Consider the following 12,021-nt stretch of genomic DNA (forward strand, 5'->3'; position numbering starts at 1 on the left):
GCCTGGAATGCTCTGGTCCATGGGGTCATGAAGAGTTGGACATGACTAAATGACTAAACAATGACAATGAAGCAATCCTAAAGCTACATGCAGATGTATCTTCTGGTAACACTCCACCGCTTGCCGACTGACAGGATCTGCTGCCTGCCTCTGTCTCATGGTACCTTATCATCTCCATCAGTTCTCTTGTCTATAAGAACAAAAAGAAGCCCCCACAATTCTGGTCTATCAGCATGTGCCCCCTTGTAAACACACTGCCTCCATCCTTTCACCCACGTCAGTTCATGTTCACCTGGGTTACAAATTCCACTCAGTATCCATCCTTGATAGCGATGCACTAAATGCCTCGATCATATTAGAGTTAAGAGAAAAGGCCACCCATGTGGCTGATGAATGGAAAAAGGGGAAAAAAAGCATAAAATACCATTTCTGTCCTTCCCCCTTCAAAACCATCTTTCAAAATTGACAGGCTTGTTCTTTTCCAAAACCACCATCATCATCATTAAATGAGCAATAAATACATTTTTTAAATGACATTTTGGACCTCTCTGCTATTTTCTTTCAGTTTCCAAACCCCTGATTATGCTCAGAATAAATAGTGACCCTGTAGTTTTGATCCTGGATTTCATTCAGGGAGAAAAAGAAATATTTCTGCTTTTCAGAAATACACGAGATAAACAAATGTGGGAATGCAGCATTGCAACCTGCATATTTTTATTGCAGTTCCAAGCATCAGGCATTTCAAATTTGGCCGACGCTTTTTTGACAGGAATGTGCCGGCAACCTCCTTATTTTGTAAAATAATGACTGTGAAACCAGCAGAGATGACCCAAAATGTTACCATTTCTACTGATCCAGTTGGAACCCATGCTTGTTAAATCTGCAAGCTTCAAGACATCGCCGAAGGAGGAATGTTTAGAAACATTCTCATAACCGAATGGGAAACATTAGGGAAAAATAAAGAAATTCTGCCAAAGTCCAGAACACACTTCTGAGATCATTCTTCAAAAACGGTGCAAAGCGTGAGCATCAACAGTTTAAAGCAGACAAAGAGTGTCAGGATCCTTTACATTCTCCATTTGCACATGGTAGAATAATATGTGCTTTTTTGAAAAGGAAAAAATTGAATCTTTTTTTTCCTACCTATCAATGATCACAGGATCTGAAGGGGTCTCGTTGCGGTTCCCGCAGCTTTTCTTTTCACAACAACGGCTGGAGGTAGAAGAAAACAAAGCAAAGAAAAATTCAGGAAATTCAATATAGATTCCCCGGTTCAGGATACATGTCCATTTTCCTTGGGTAACCACCTGAACTTGAAAAAGTAATCCTGGCCAAGGTCCAGAGCTAAACAGAGAATGGAAATAATTACTTTTCTGGAATTCTGGAAGTTTGCAGTCCAAAACGTGAGGGTGTGATCTGATAGCGGCAAAAGCATGTCCCTAATTACACTGGAAAGGATCACTTTAATGAAAGCCGTCTCCTCTAACACCACCCTTCCATCCATCTGGGAATCATTCCTACTTGGCCCCCAAAAGTAGAAGCCCTACAGCTGGATTGAAAAGGTCCAACGTGGGCGTGGATCGTGGTTGGGCTGGAGAAAATTTATCCCTGCTTCGTTTGATTGCCAGAAAATAAGTCCAATGGGTCTGCCCCACAAGTGGTCCAAATTAAGATCTAGTTCCCTGTGTGGTCAGACCCTAAGTTGTCTGATTCCCACAGTTTATCTCACAGCAGTGAAGGTGACCATTCACATTTTAAATCTAATTCCCTTGAACAACACTACTTTGAAGGCACTGTGGGGAAACAGAAGCAGCTGTTCCATGACACCAGAGGCCCCTCAGAACATAGCCCCAGACATCTCCCTGTAGATCTGGGGAAAGGCACTTGTATAAAACTCCAAGGAGCAACTGTCAACGTATGCCAGTCTTCTCTAACCTGGCCTCCTCTGCATGTGTTGGACTACAAGTCTCATCATCCACACCCATCTTGTCACTGCTCCTTGGAGAGGATAGGAGTTGTGGCAGAAAGCCAAGTCATGTGCCTCTGTGCTGGCATGAGTCATACCAGCATAAGCCAGGCACTGTGGAGTGTGTGGCTGTGTTGTCCACAAGGGCATTAGGAGTGCCTGTGGACGACGCTAGGAGCATTATCAAGGAACAGTTGAATCCAACCTGTGATCCAGGACTGACACCAGATGTTTTGTTGCTTGAGTGAAGGGCCAATATGATGATTCTCCTTTCCAACGCCACTACCACTACCTTCTGTACATCCACCAAATACCTTACCAGTTAAAAATGTTCTCCATTATAACTATGGCCAATAGGTTGCCAGGCTAGCTAACTAGCTAGCTGGCTTGATTGATTGGTTGGTTGATTGAGTCACTTTTCTACTGAAAGAAGGCTATAAGGCAACTTTCAAATAATTTAAAAAACTATTAAAACAGCTGAAGTCACAAACAATTGCAATATTTTAAAAAAATTAAGAGGATCAGGCATTAAAAAGTACTGGGTTAACAGCCTTTGAAATGATTTAAAAACATATTTAAACAGATGGAGGCTAGAACTCTCCCATTCAAACTCTTCCTTAGCAGCTATTTCTTTATTTTAAAAGCCCGCCTAAATAAGAAAGGTCTTTGCATTATGGAAGAACAACAAGGAAAGAATCAGCTTGGTTTCCGGTGGAAGGGAGTTTCACAGGCTGGGAATAGCCACCACAAAGGCCCTCTCCCATATCTACATCAAAGGTACCCGTGAGGGTGCTGAGATCTAGAGAAAGGTCTCCCCCAAGGATGCTAAAAGGCCAGTGTTCTCACTGCCAACAGATGGAATTACATGGGGAGTCAAGATAGCACATCCAGCATCAACCACTTCAGCAGTTGCACCACATGGCCTAACAATAGGGCCGGCCCTGCATTCTGGGAAACTTAGGGATCGAACTGAACAGGATAGGAGAATCTAGAAGCTGTATGAAGTCAACTAACCTCCCTCCCTCCCTCCCTTCCATCCATCCATCCATCTTTCATTCATTCATGATGGATGAGCAGTGGTGGAAAAGGTAGATAAGAAGCCGTAGGAGCCACTTTAGGTTCTTGTACGTGAAATGGCATCATAGAAAAGAAAAACACACTGATTTGCACATTGATCCAGCCCTGGAAGTCCACGATGTTGGCTACTGACAGGCAACAATATATGGCTATAACTTTTCAACAGTGGAAGAATTTTATGCCATTGTTTCCTTTCAACCTAATGAACTCAACTACATGGGTATAGTCCCCAAACCGCAAAACAAGACCTGCTTTGAAATACTGAAGCAAGTATGGGGGAAATTAAAATTTAATATATTGAATGCTACCACCCCATGCTAGAAGCAGTATTTAATAAAGTTGTTCCCTCACACATATTTGCTGTATGAGAGAAAGATTGTTCTGTTTCCCCAGATTATTAATGCTATGTAATGGTTTATGTCTCTTTTAATTTCAATCTCATGTTTTATGTACAGTATAATCTCACATTTTTTCATTCCTTTCTTTCTTGGATTTATAATGAGTACTATTTTTAATAAAATGATTGGGTGTCTAGTAAGGCTGCACACCAGACTGGCCCACATTCCAAACCCAATGGACCCGATTCAGACTGGCTTGTAGAAGGCCTGGATCAAACTAGAGTGGCCAGATTCAGTTCCGAAAATGAAATAAATTTACAAATCTGCTTGAATCACAACAGGAATCAAATCAAATCAAATCAAATCAAATCAAATCAAACCATATTTATTTATTTATTTATTTATTTATTTATTTATTTATTTATTTATTTATTTATTTATTTATTTATTTATTTATATGCCGCCCATCTAGACATAGTCTACTCTGGGCAGCTCACAACATACAAGATAAAAACAATTTAAAATATACACAGTTTTATATAAATAAAAACAAAGCGATATAAAATATAAACCGTTGATTTAGAATTTTAACAATTAGTTTAAAGCAAACAGTCCCAAGATGGCATGAATCAAAAGAAAAGAAATAAGAAATAAAGAGTCACTTAATTGACTGAAGGGAAGGCCTGCTTGAATAGCCAAGTTTTCAACTGGCTTTTGAGTACCAATCACTACAGGTCAATTTGTTCCTTTTCTAAATTAAGGGCAACCTGCCAGGGGTGAGAGAGGATTAAACCAGCACCAGATCCGGTCAGAAGCAGAAGCTGGGCTAGGTCTTAGAACTTCAGCTACCAGAAGCTCTCAGCCACCAGAGATGGTGACTGGGATTTATCACTGTGGAATTCTGGTAGCTGTAATCCATGAAGCAGCTTCAAGCCTTTCTTTCAGCAATTTTCCATCATGCTGCCTCCTCCTCCCCCAGCTTCAGTCTCGTTAAACCTTGTTTTAAACAAAGTTTTCAGGAGTCCACCCCTTAAAACAGGGTGCACGATCCTCATGTACCTTGTTTACTGCAGCCCCGTCCCTTTGCAGCCACTCTATGGACCGTGTTTTGCCCTTGTTGTCAATCCCTCTTTTGTGACGAGAAAAGCTCAACTTGCGAAACGTCTGTCTAGTTGATCAAACGAAGCAGTGGTTGATAGCAGCGCTAAGTAATTTGTTGCTCAGAGGCCACCTCCACCTGCCTTAGCTGGCCTTCCAGTTCTCTCCTGCCCCTTCCACAGCTGCCAAGATTGTCACTGCAGTGGCAGGAATGGTAAAAGCAACTCCTGTTTCTTTGGAACAAGCAAGGCTTAGAAGGAGTAACTGCAGGAGAGATCTGTCACCTCTGTAGCAGTCACATTTGCAATGGTGCTGCTTCTCTAACCCCCCGTAAGTTGCCCACTTCTATGATCAGTGGAGGACCCGTCAAGGAGAGAACATCTAAATGCAATAAATAAATAAATAAATAAATAAATAAATAAATAAATAAATAAATAAATAAATAAATAAATAAATAAATAAATAAATAAATAAATCTCTTCTAAAAGAAAGGGGAGAACACATGCACTTGGCTTCCCAAATCAGACTCAAACAGAATAATCTTGAAACACACTATGGCAACGTAATAGACGACTCTTTAGTTCAGTCACAGGATGAATGTTTAAGGAGTTGCATTTCAACTCTGGCAAGGCTCAGTGGACTGGAGTATCTGGCAGTGGAGCCAGAAGTCAAATCCCTACTGTGGATCACAGAAGAATGGCCAGTGGAGATCATGCAGAGGATGTATGGCTGCTAAGGCTACATGCCTTGCCATCTACACAGACTTGGGGAAGAAGCAAGATCCCAGAATAGCACCCAAAGGAGAGACTGGTAAACCACTTCTAAGTACTTGATAAGCTAGAAAGCCATGGGAGGGTATCAACTGGATGGCCCATAATCATTTATGAATGTCCACGTGGTGTCATGGATAGAATGTTCAGCCGAGACTCACCAGCCATAGATTCAAATCCCTGCACATCAACATAAACTGGGTGATGGTGGTAATGGTAAAGCATTCCCCGAACATCTAACATCCCTTGAAGACCCTATTGAAGTCACTCTCATTCAGAAGCAACTTGATGACATGCGACAACAACGTGTCATTGCAAGAAATGAGGAAAAGAACAAAACGGAAGTCATTTAACCCAAACTATGGCTGATGTTGTTGTCTATTCATTTGGACACTCTGCCTTACCAGTGGTGTTTTGGACCAGCCACCACTATGTAGCACAGAATCCCCTTAATCCTAATTACTTTTGATCAAAGTGACCCTTATTTTGTTTCTGTCCTGCCTTTGCTCCATCATGGACATCAAGGGGGTATATCTACCAGGCCTCCTTGAATCAGTGGGGGTTTGGTGAATCACCTCCTCCCTACGTTCTACTCATTCAATGGGCCTACTCTAGTTATGACTTACTCCTGGATTTCAGACACTATAGGCTAATAGTTTGATAGTGTTGCAAATCCTACCCTGAGCTCATCCCACCTTAAGATAATTTGCCTGTGGATAATCCATGATGGCTATCGTTTCTTCAGTAGCAGCTAATATGAAAAAGTTCTCTTGATGCTGAGCGTTTCTCTCCAAAGTTTTTTGAAACCATGAAGGATGTGCTAAATGGGAGGCGACAGAGAGGCCATTTGAGCCCAGCACCACATATGTAACCAGTGCATATGTTTCTGCAAGTTACATGTGTCCCTGTGACCTGATAACCATTGTGTTCAGACAATCAAAGCAGACCAGATTGTATCCCCCATGCTTTTAAAAAAATGTTAATTGCATGCTCTGGAAAACCCAATTCAGGGGTGCTGCTTTGAAAAAGGAGTTAATGGTGTTTTACCTTTACCCTGTTTTCCAGTTTTGAATTTCCCTGAATTCTGAAACAGACACTTATATGGCACGTGCCTGGTTGGTCTTTTGAACCGACAGCAGCAGGGGGAAAGCAAACCCTTTCTTTTACCATCAAAATTGAAGCCCTCAATCTTTATTTAAGGTACAGGAGATCAACTCCTAACTTTCCTAACATCATTTCTTGTTTGGCCTGATGTTTCTCAGTCCCATTTGGGATGATATCAGAGCATAATATTGCTGTGAAAGAGAAGGGAAAATGCAGAAGTGCTTATGGAGAGAGGGTTTTTTAAATCATTATTTTTCTTTTCTAATTTTCTTATTAATTTTCCATAGACCTGCATGCACTATAATGTCTAGTTTTAGTCCAAGTCCATTCTAGTCCTGCTTTAAAAGAGTGTGTCTCAAATTTTGTATCTGGCCTTAATATGGTAAATAGGAAAGCCAATTAGATTTGCATAAGCTGGGGAGTCAGGAAAGTTTTAAGGATCAGATCATACTTTTGCACTATTAAAGAGCAGGCCGGGTAGGTGGGGCTCGTCAGCCATGGAAGGCAGCCCATCTAGGAGAAGGAAAACTCCGATTTCAAACCTCCACTGCCTTGTGGCTATATCCACTGATGGAAAAGGCTTCAGGAGTTAACCTCGAGGCGAAATCCGGAGCTGGAGTCACGAAGGCAGTTCGTGTCGTTCTGCCAACTCCTGCGACGTTGCTGGAACCAGTTGTATTGGCTCTTGCCTTTCCATTGGACCATTTCAGCAACGTGGAGAGGGGGGATCTGCTGCTTGGGTAACAGCCTATCCTCCATATTACCTTACCCGGGCTTCATGCTCTGGAGAGGACAGTCCTCGATTCAGAGCATGTTACCATAGTCTCTCGAGACTGAAGGATGCCTATGTGAGTCCAAGTCACACACAAAAACTTTGGTGAACTTGGCCAGTGCACTGGGACCTCTATTTTTTTATTTACCACAGTCCCTTACTCTGCTAAAATATCTCAACCCAAGCTTTACCAGTTTTTAATATTCTGCCTGCAATGACCGCCAAGCTACTCCAAACCCCACTGGCTATAGCTCATGATGGGAAATGTTCTACAGTACCAGGTGGAAAGACACAGGTTTTTCTGCCTACGCATTCCAAGGTGTGGGTTGCAGCTCAGTGGTAGAGCAGAGGGTTTTCATGCAGATGTCTTCCAGTTCTCTTACCAACATTTCCAGTTACAGGTTGGGAGGGAATAAAACCCCTTCCTTAAACCCTGGAATACTACTGGCAAAAAACAGCCTAGATGGCCCAATGAACGGACTCCCCATGAGCCAGTGCCCTATGTTTCTAGGTCAACAGTAGGGTGGACACCACTCAAGAGTAGCCTATGCTCTTTTACCAACTGTGCCGTCCAGAAAAGCTTCGCCTACATTGCATACCATTGGTGGTAACACACTAATCACTAGGGGATGACAATTGTGAAAGGGCAGCAGCACCGTGACCATCCCACCGCAGAGGATGTTCTGATGGCGGTTGCCCATTTCCCCCATTGAGAGGAGGTGGCCACGGTACATCCATTGCTGTGAGATCCTTTAAAGACCATCCCAGGGTTTAGCATTCAGGAACCAGGAAAGCAGCACAAAACAAGGGCAGTTCTCAAGAGTGACTGGAGCTCTTCTGGGCAGATAGAAAGAAGTGGCAAAGTTGATCCTCCTAGCACGTTGCTACCTCAGATAGCTGCCTCCCACTGGCTCACTAAAAACTAAGATCATGGCCACTGGTCCCATCACCTCCTGGCAAATAGAAGAGGAAGATAGGGAGGCAGTGACAGATTTTACTTTCTTGGCTTCCATGATCACTGCAGATGGGGACAGCAGCCACGAAATTAAAAGATGCCTGCTTCTTGGGAGGAAAGCAATGACAAACCTCGACAGCATCTTGAAAAGCAGAGACATCGTCTTGCTGACAAAGGTCTGCAGAGTCAAAGCTATGGTTTTTCCAGTAGCAATGTATGGAAGTGAGAGCTGGACCCTAAAGAAGGCTGACCACCGAAGAATTGATGCTTTTGAATTGTGGTTTTGGGGGAGACTCTTGAGAGTCCCCTGGACTGCAAAGAGAACAAACCTATCCATTCTGAAGGAAATCAACCCTGAGTGCTCACTGGAAGGACAGATCCTGAAGCTGAGGCTCCAATACTTTGGCCATCTCATAAAAAGAGAAGACACCCTGGAAAAGACCCTGATGTTGGGAGAGTGTGAAGGCAAGAGGAGAAGGGGGATGACAGTGGACGAGATGGTTGGACGGTGTCATTGAAGCAACCAACATGACTTTGACCCAACTCCAGGAGGCAGTGGAAGACAGGAGGGCCTGGCGTGCTCTGGTCCACAGGGTCATGAAAAGTCAGACATGACTTCACAACTAAACAACAGCAACACTGGTTCACAGCAGGGCTGGCCCTAACTATGAGTTCTCAATGGGAGCTTTCTTCTCCATGGAGGGGCTAGAGACAAATAAGGGGTCCAAGTGGGAAGACTAACATCCCTCTCCCAACCTGGACCCCCAATTGACTTCGTCTTTAGGGTTTTTCATTCCTTTTTTCATAAGTACTTTTATGTTTAGTTTGGCATACATGGAAGATATCACATGTCCAGCTCTAGATGAAATATCACCTTGCCGAAACTGGATGCCCCAGAGGCCTGCGCATTTCAAAGAGGGGCTTATGACTTTCCCTCCCCCTCCCCCTTGGAAAATGGTTTTAAAATTCAACCCTCAACTTTCTTCCCCCACCCAAAAAAAAAAAAATCTGTCTCTAATTTCAAACTCAAATAAGCACCCAGCATGGTGGCCTTTGTTTTGTTTTGCTCTCTGCAGCTCCTCCCTGGCATTGCATAACAAAAGTGTCTAAATTCACACCATCTGGCCGATAAAGACCTAAGCTCACTGGCCGGCTGGCTCAGCTGATTATGTCTGTGGCTGTCTCGTCTGGGCCTCGTGGCGAAAAGTCACAGCTGTGGGTCTCGCTGGCGCTCAATGCAACGCTGTTATTAGCCAGCTGTAGGCCCCGAGACTACTTCTGTTCACATTATAATACCTTTTCAACCCCCCTGAGCATCGAGGGCCCAGGGACTTCTGGCAACAGCCGAACAAAACCGTTTTTTTTTCCCCTCTTAGCAAATAGTTGGCAAGATGGGGTGGGGGGATTATTCCCGAAACGGGCAAAATGTTTTTATTTTAGTCTTTCTACAAACAACATGCAGTACATTTCCTTCTACCACCACTACCCCAGCCAACTCTTTTAATGTCCCCACCCTGTTATTTTTCTAAGGAAATAAGTTTGTTTGAAACCAGCAAAATACTTGACGGAGCATCCATCAGGTTTGAAAAGCAGAAGAGACAACCGCTGTCAACACCAACAGCTAGGCTCCACCCTGGAAATACTAAACAAGAACGCTAATGATTGAGAAACAGAGATCGCCCGTTCTTCCGCCCGTGACACATCATTGCATCTGCATACATATTTAGACAACATTCCTGCTAAGCATGTACCTGTCACTCAGAAAGAGATGTAGAAGGTCCTGGATACCCTTGTCTGCATTTGAGCAGAATAGTCCTGCAGTTCCATATGACAAATCAGAAATGTGTTTATCTTTTGAGTCAGGCTGAAAAAGCAAATGCCCGTCACTCAAAGACAATGGGCATCCACTTGAACGGCAAGGCTAATACCGTGCATTAAATTTTGATATACTGCGTTATTCCTGCTGTTTCAACTCTGTGCTTTAAAAATTGATGCTGTTCCTTTAGCAGCCCATAGTGAGAGCTGGTGGCTATGCTTAGGGTTTAAAAAAAAACAACAGGTTAAAACTAGCTAGGCTTGTATAGATCTACTCAAGTCTCATTCCAACACTGATATGTAGCAGTGTTTCTTTTGAAAAATAAGCATATTAATTAAAATCCAATAAATTATTAATTTTCTTTAAAAAATTATTTGTTTGTTTGTTTGTTTGTTTAAAAAACATACAACACATGTCCACTCAAATGATTAAGATTTTGACCAACACTTTGAATTAGATGGTTGTTGTAGGTTTTTCAAGCTGTCTGGCCATGTTCTTAAGGTTTTTCTTCCTAATGTTTCACCGGTCTCTGTGGCCGGCATCTTCAGAGGACAGGAGTCAGAACTGAAGACGACCAAAGCACAGACACCAGGGCACAGACAGAGTTCTGACTCCTTTCCTCTGAAGATGCCGGCCACAGAGACTGGTGAAACGTTAGGAAGAAAAACCTTCAGAACATGGACAAAGAGCCTGAAAAACCCACAACAACCATCAGATCCTGGCCGTGAAAGTTTTTGAGAATACATTTTTAATTCGGTTTGCTAATGTGACAGGGACTAGACTCAATTATCCATGGGGTCCCTTCCAGATCTACAGTTCTAAGATTGTTATCATATTATTTATATTATGGGGAAAGGACGTGATAGATTGTTTCTTTGCTAAGCTAACACACATAGGTGGCTCAAGGCTAACCAAATCATCTTAAAGCAAGAGTTAATTTTTTACCACCACCATAATTTAGGAATGGAATAAAAAAAAGTCTCATTATAAGCCATGATATAGAAACTCAAGAACTATAGGTGTTTCCAGGGACTGGAGTACAGTATGGGGTAATATTGATACAAAGTACAGAAACCTCTAAGTCAGTTTGTGAAATACATTGGCTGAAATCCTATACTGCCACTATATACATGGTTGCAAAAAAAGACCAGCTACATAATTAATAATGGGAATTACAAAATGCCTGTGTGAATTTAGATTTTTCTATATAATGTATATATTTTTGTATGGTAATTGGAATTATTCTTAGAAGAGATTATTTAGAATTATTATGGGAAAAATGCCGATTTGTAATGTGACCATTCAAATCCACCCCCTCTAAATGTATCCTTATCCCAGTTATCCGTTACCCTACCCTACCTCTATAAAGAGAAAAATAAATAATTTTTTTTTAAAAAAATCCTATTGAGTAGCTACATGGGCATAACTTGACATGCCTGAGGTAGCTACAGCTATCCACAAAGCACTTCTGCCAGCACATTGCCCAATTGGTTGAAACAGTAACTACAAACCAGTTGCATGGCAGTCCTTCATGCCCAGCCCATTTATGATGATGTGATGTTACATTATGCCTCAAACAACAGGATTCCAGCCACTTACTTTGCTTAATGATATTAAATATTATCCTAGCAGTTACGTTAAAAAGTCAAATCCCCCTTTTCTCTGTTGTAGGCATGCTTGTGTCAAAGCATAACATGGGAAGAAAAAGCATTCCTGTTTATTAAACATACATGTTATAAAAGAAGCCAAAACTAAAATGCATATTTTTAATGAAAAGTTAGTTCATTTTGTAACTGATGGAGATAAATATGTTACTCATAAGGTGACTCTGTCTCTCTTAGTAATCTATAAAATGAAGGAGGAGCTTGTTTCACAAATTTTAATGAATTGTCTGGGAAATAATCAACACTAGACTATGGTGTGGTCATATTCTGTTCCAGAGCAAAGCAGAACGAACCCTCCGATTTATTCAGATCTGCCGCAGAATTTGCTTTAGCCTTTTAGGGATTATTTTTTTAAAAGCAAAGTTCCGTGGCAAACTTTAATAGCAATCCTAGTAACAAACAAAACCCCTGAAGCCAGCTGTCTGAAATTTGGCAAGTTTACTTCTCCCCTTCTAGGGTCT

At 42.0% G+C, this 12,021-nt stretch overlaps 1 protein-coding gene across 2 annotated transcripts in view; it reads right to left on the bottom strand.

Annotated features, from left to right (window-relative positions):
* EBF2 (EBF transcription factor 2) overlaps positions 1 to 12,021 on the bottom strand; it is a 267,672-nt gene that overhangs the window by 240,816 nt on the left and 14,835 nt on the right. For both annotated transcript variants that reach the window (XM_072978815.2, XM_078379733.1), the window contains exon 6: positions 1,144 to 1,212. In XM_072978815.2, coding sequence (XP_072834916.1) covers positions 1,144 to 1,212 — 69 coding nt within the window. The remainder of the gene's footprint in view (positions 1 to 1,143; positions 1,213 to 12,021) is intronic.

Source organism: Pogona vitticeps, chromosome 8 (genome assembly GCF_051106095.1).
Source record: "Pogona vitticeps strain Pit_001003342236 chromosome 8, PviZW2.1, whole genome shotgun sequence".
Lineage (NCBI taxonomy): Eukaryota > Metazoa > Chordata > Lepidosauria > Squamata > Agamidae > Pogona > Pogona vitticeps.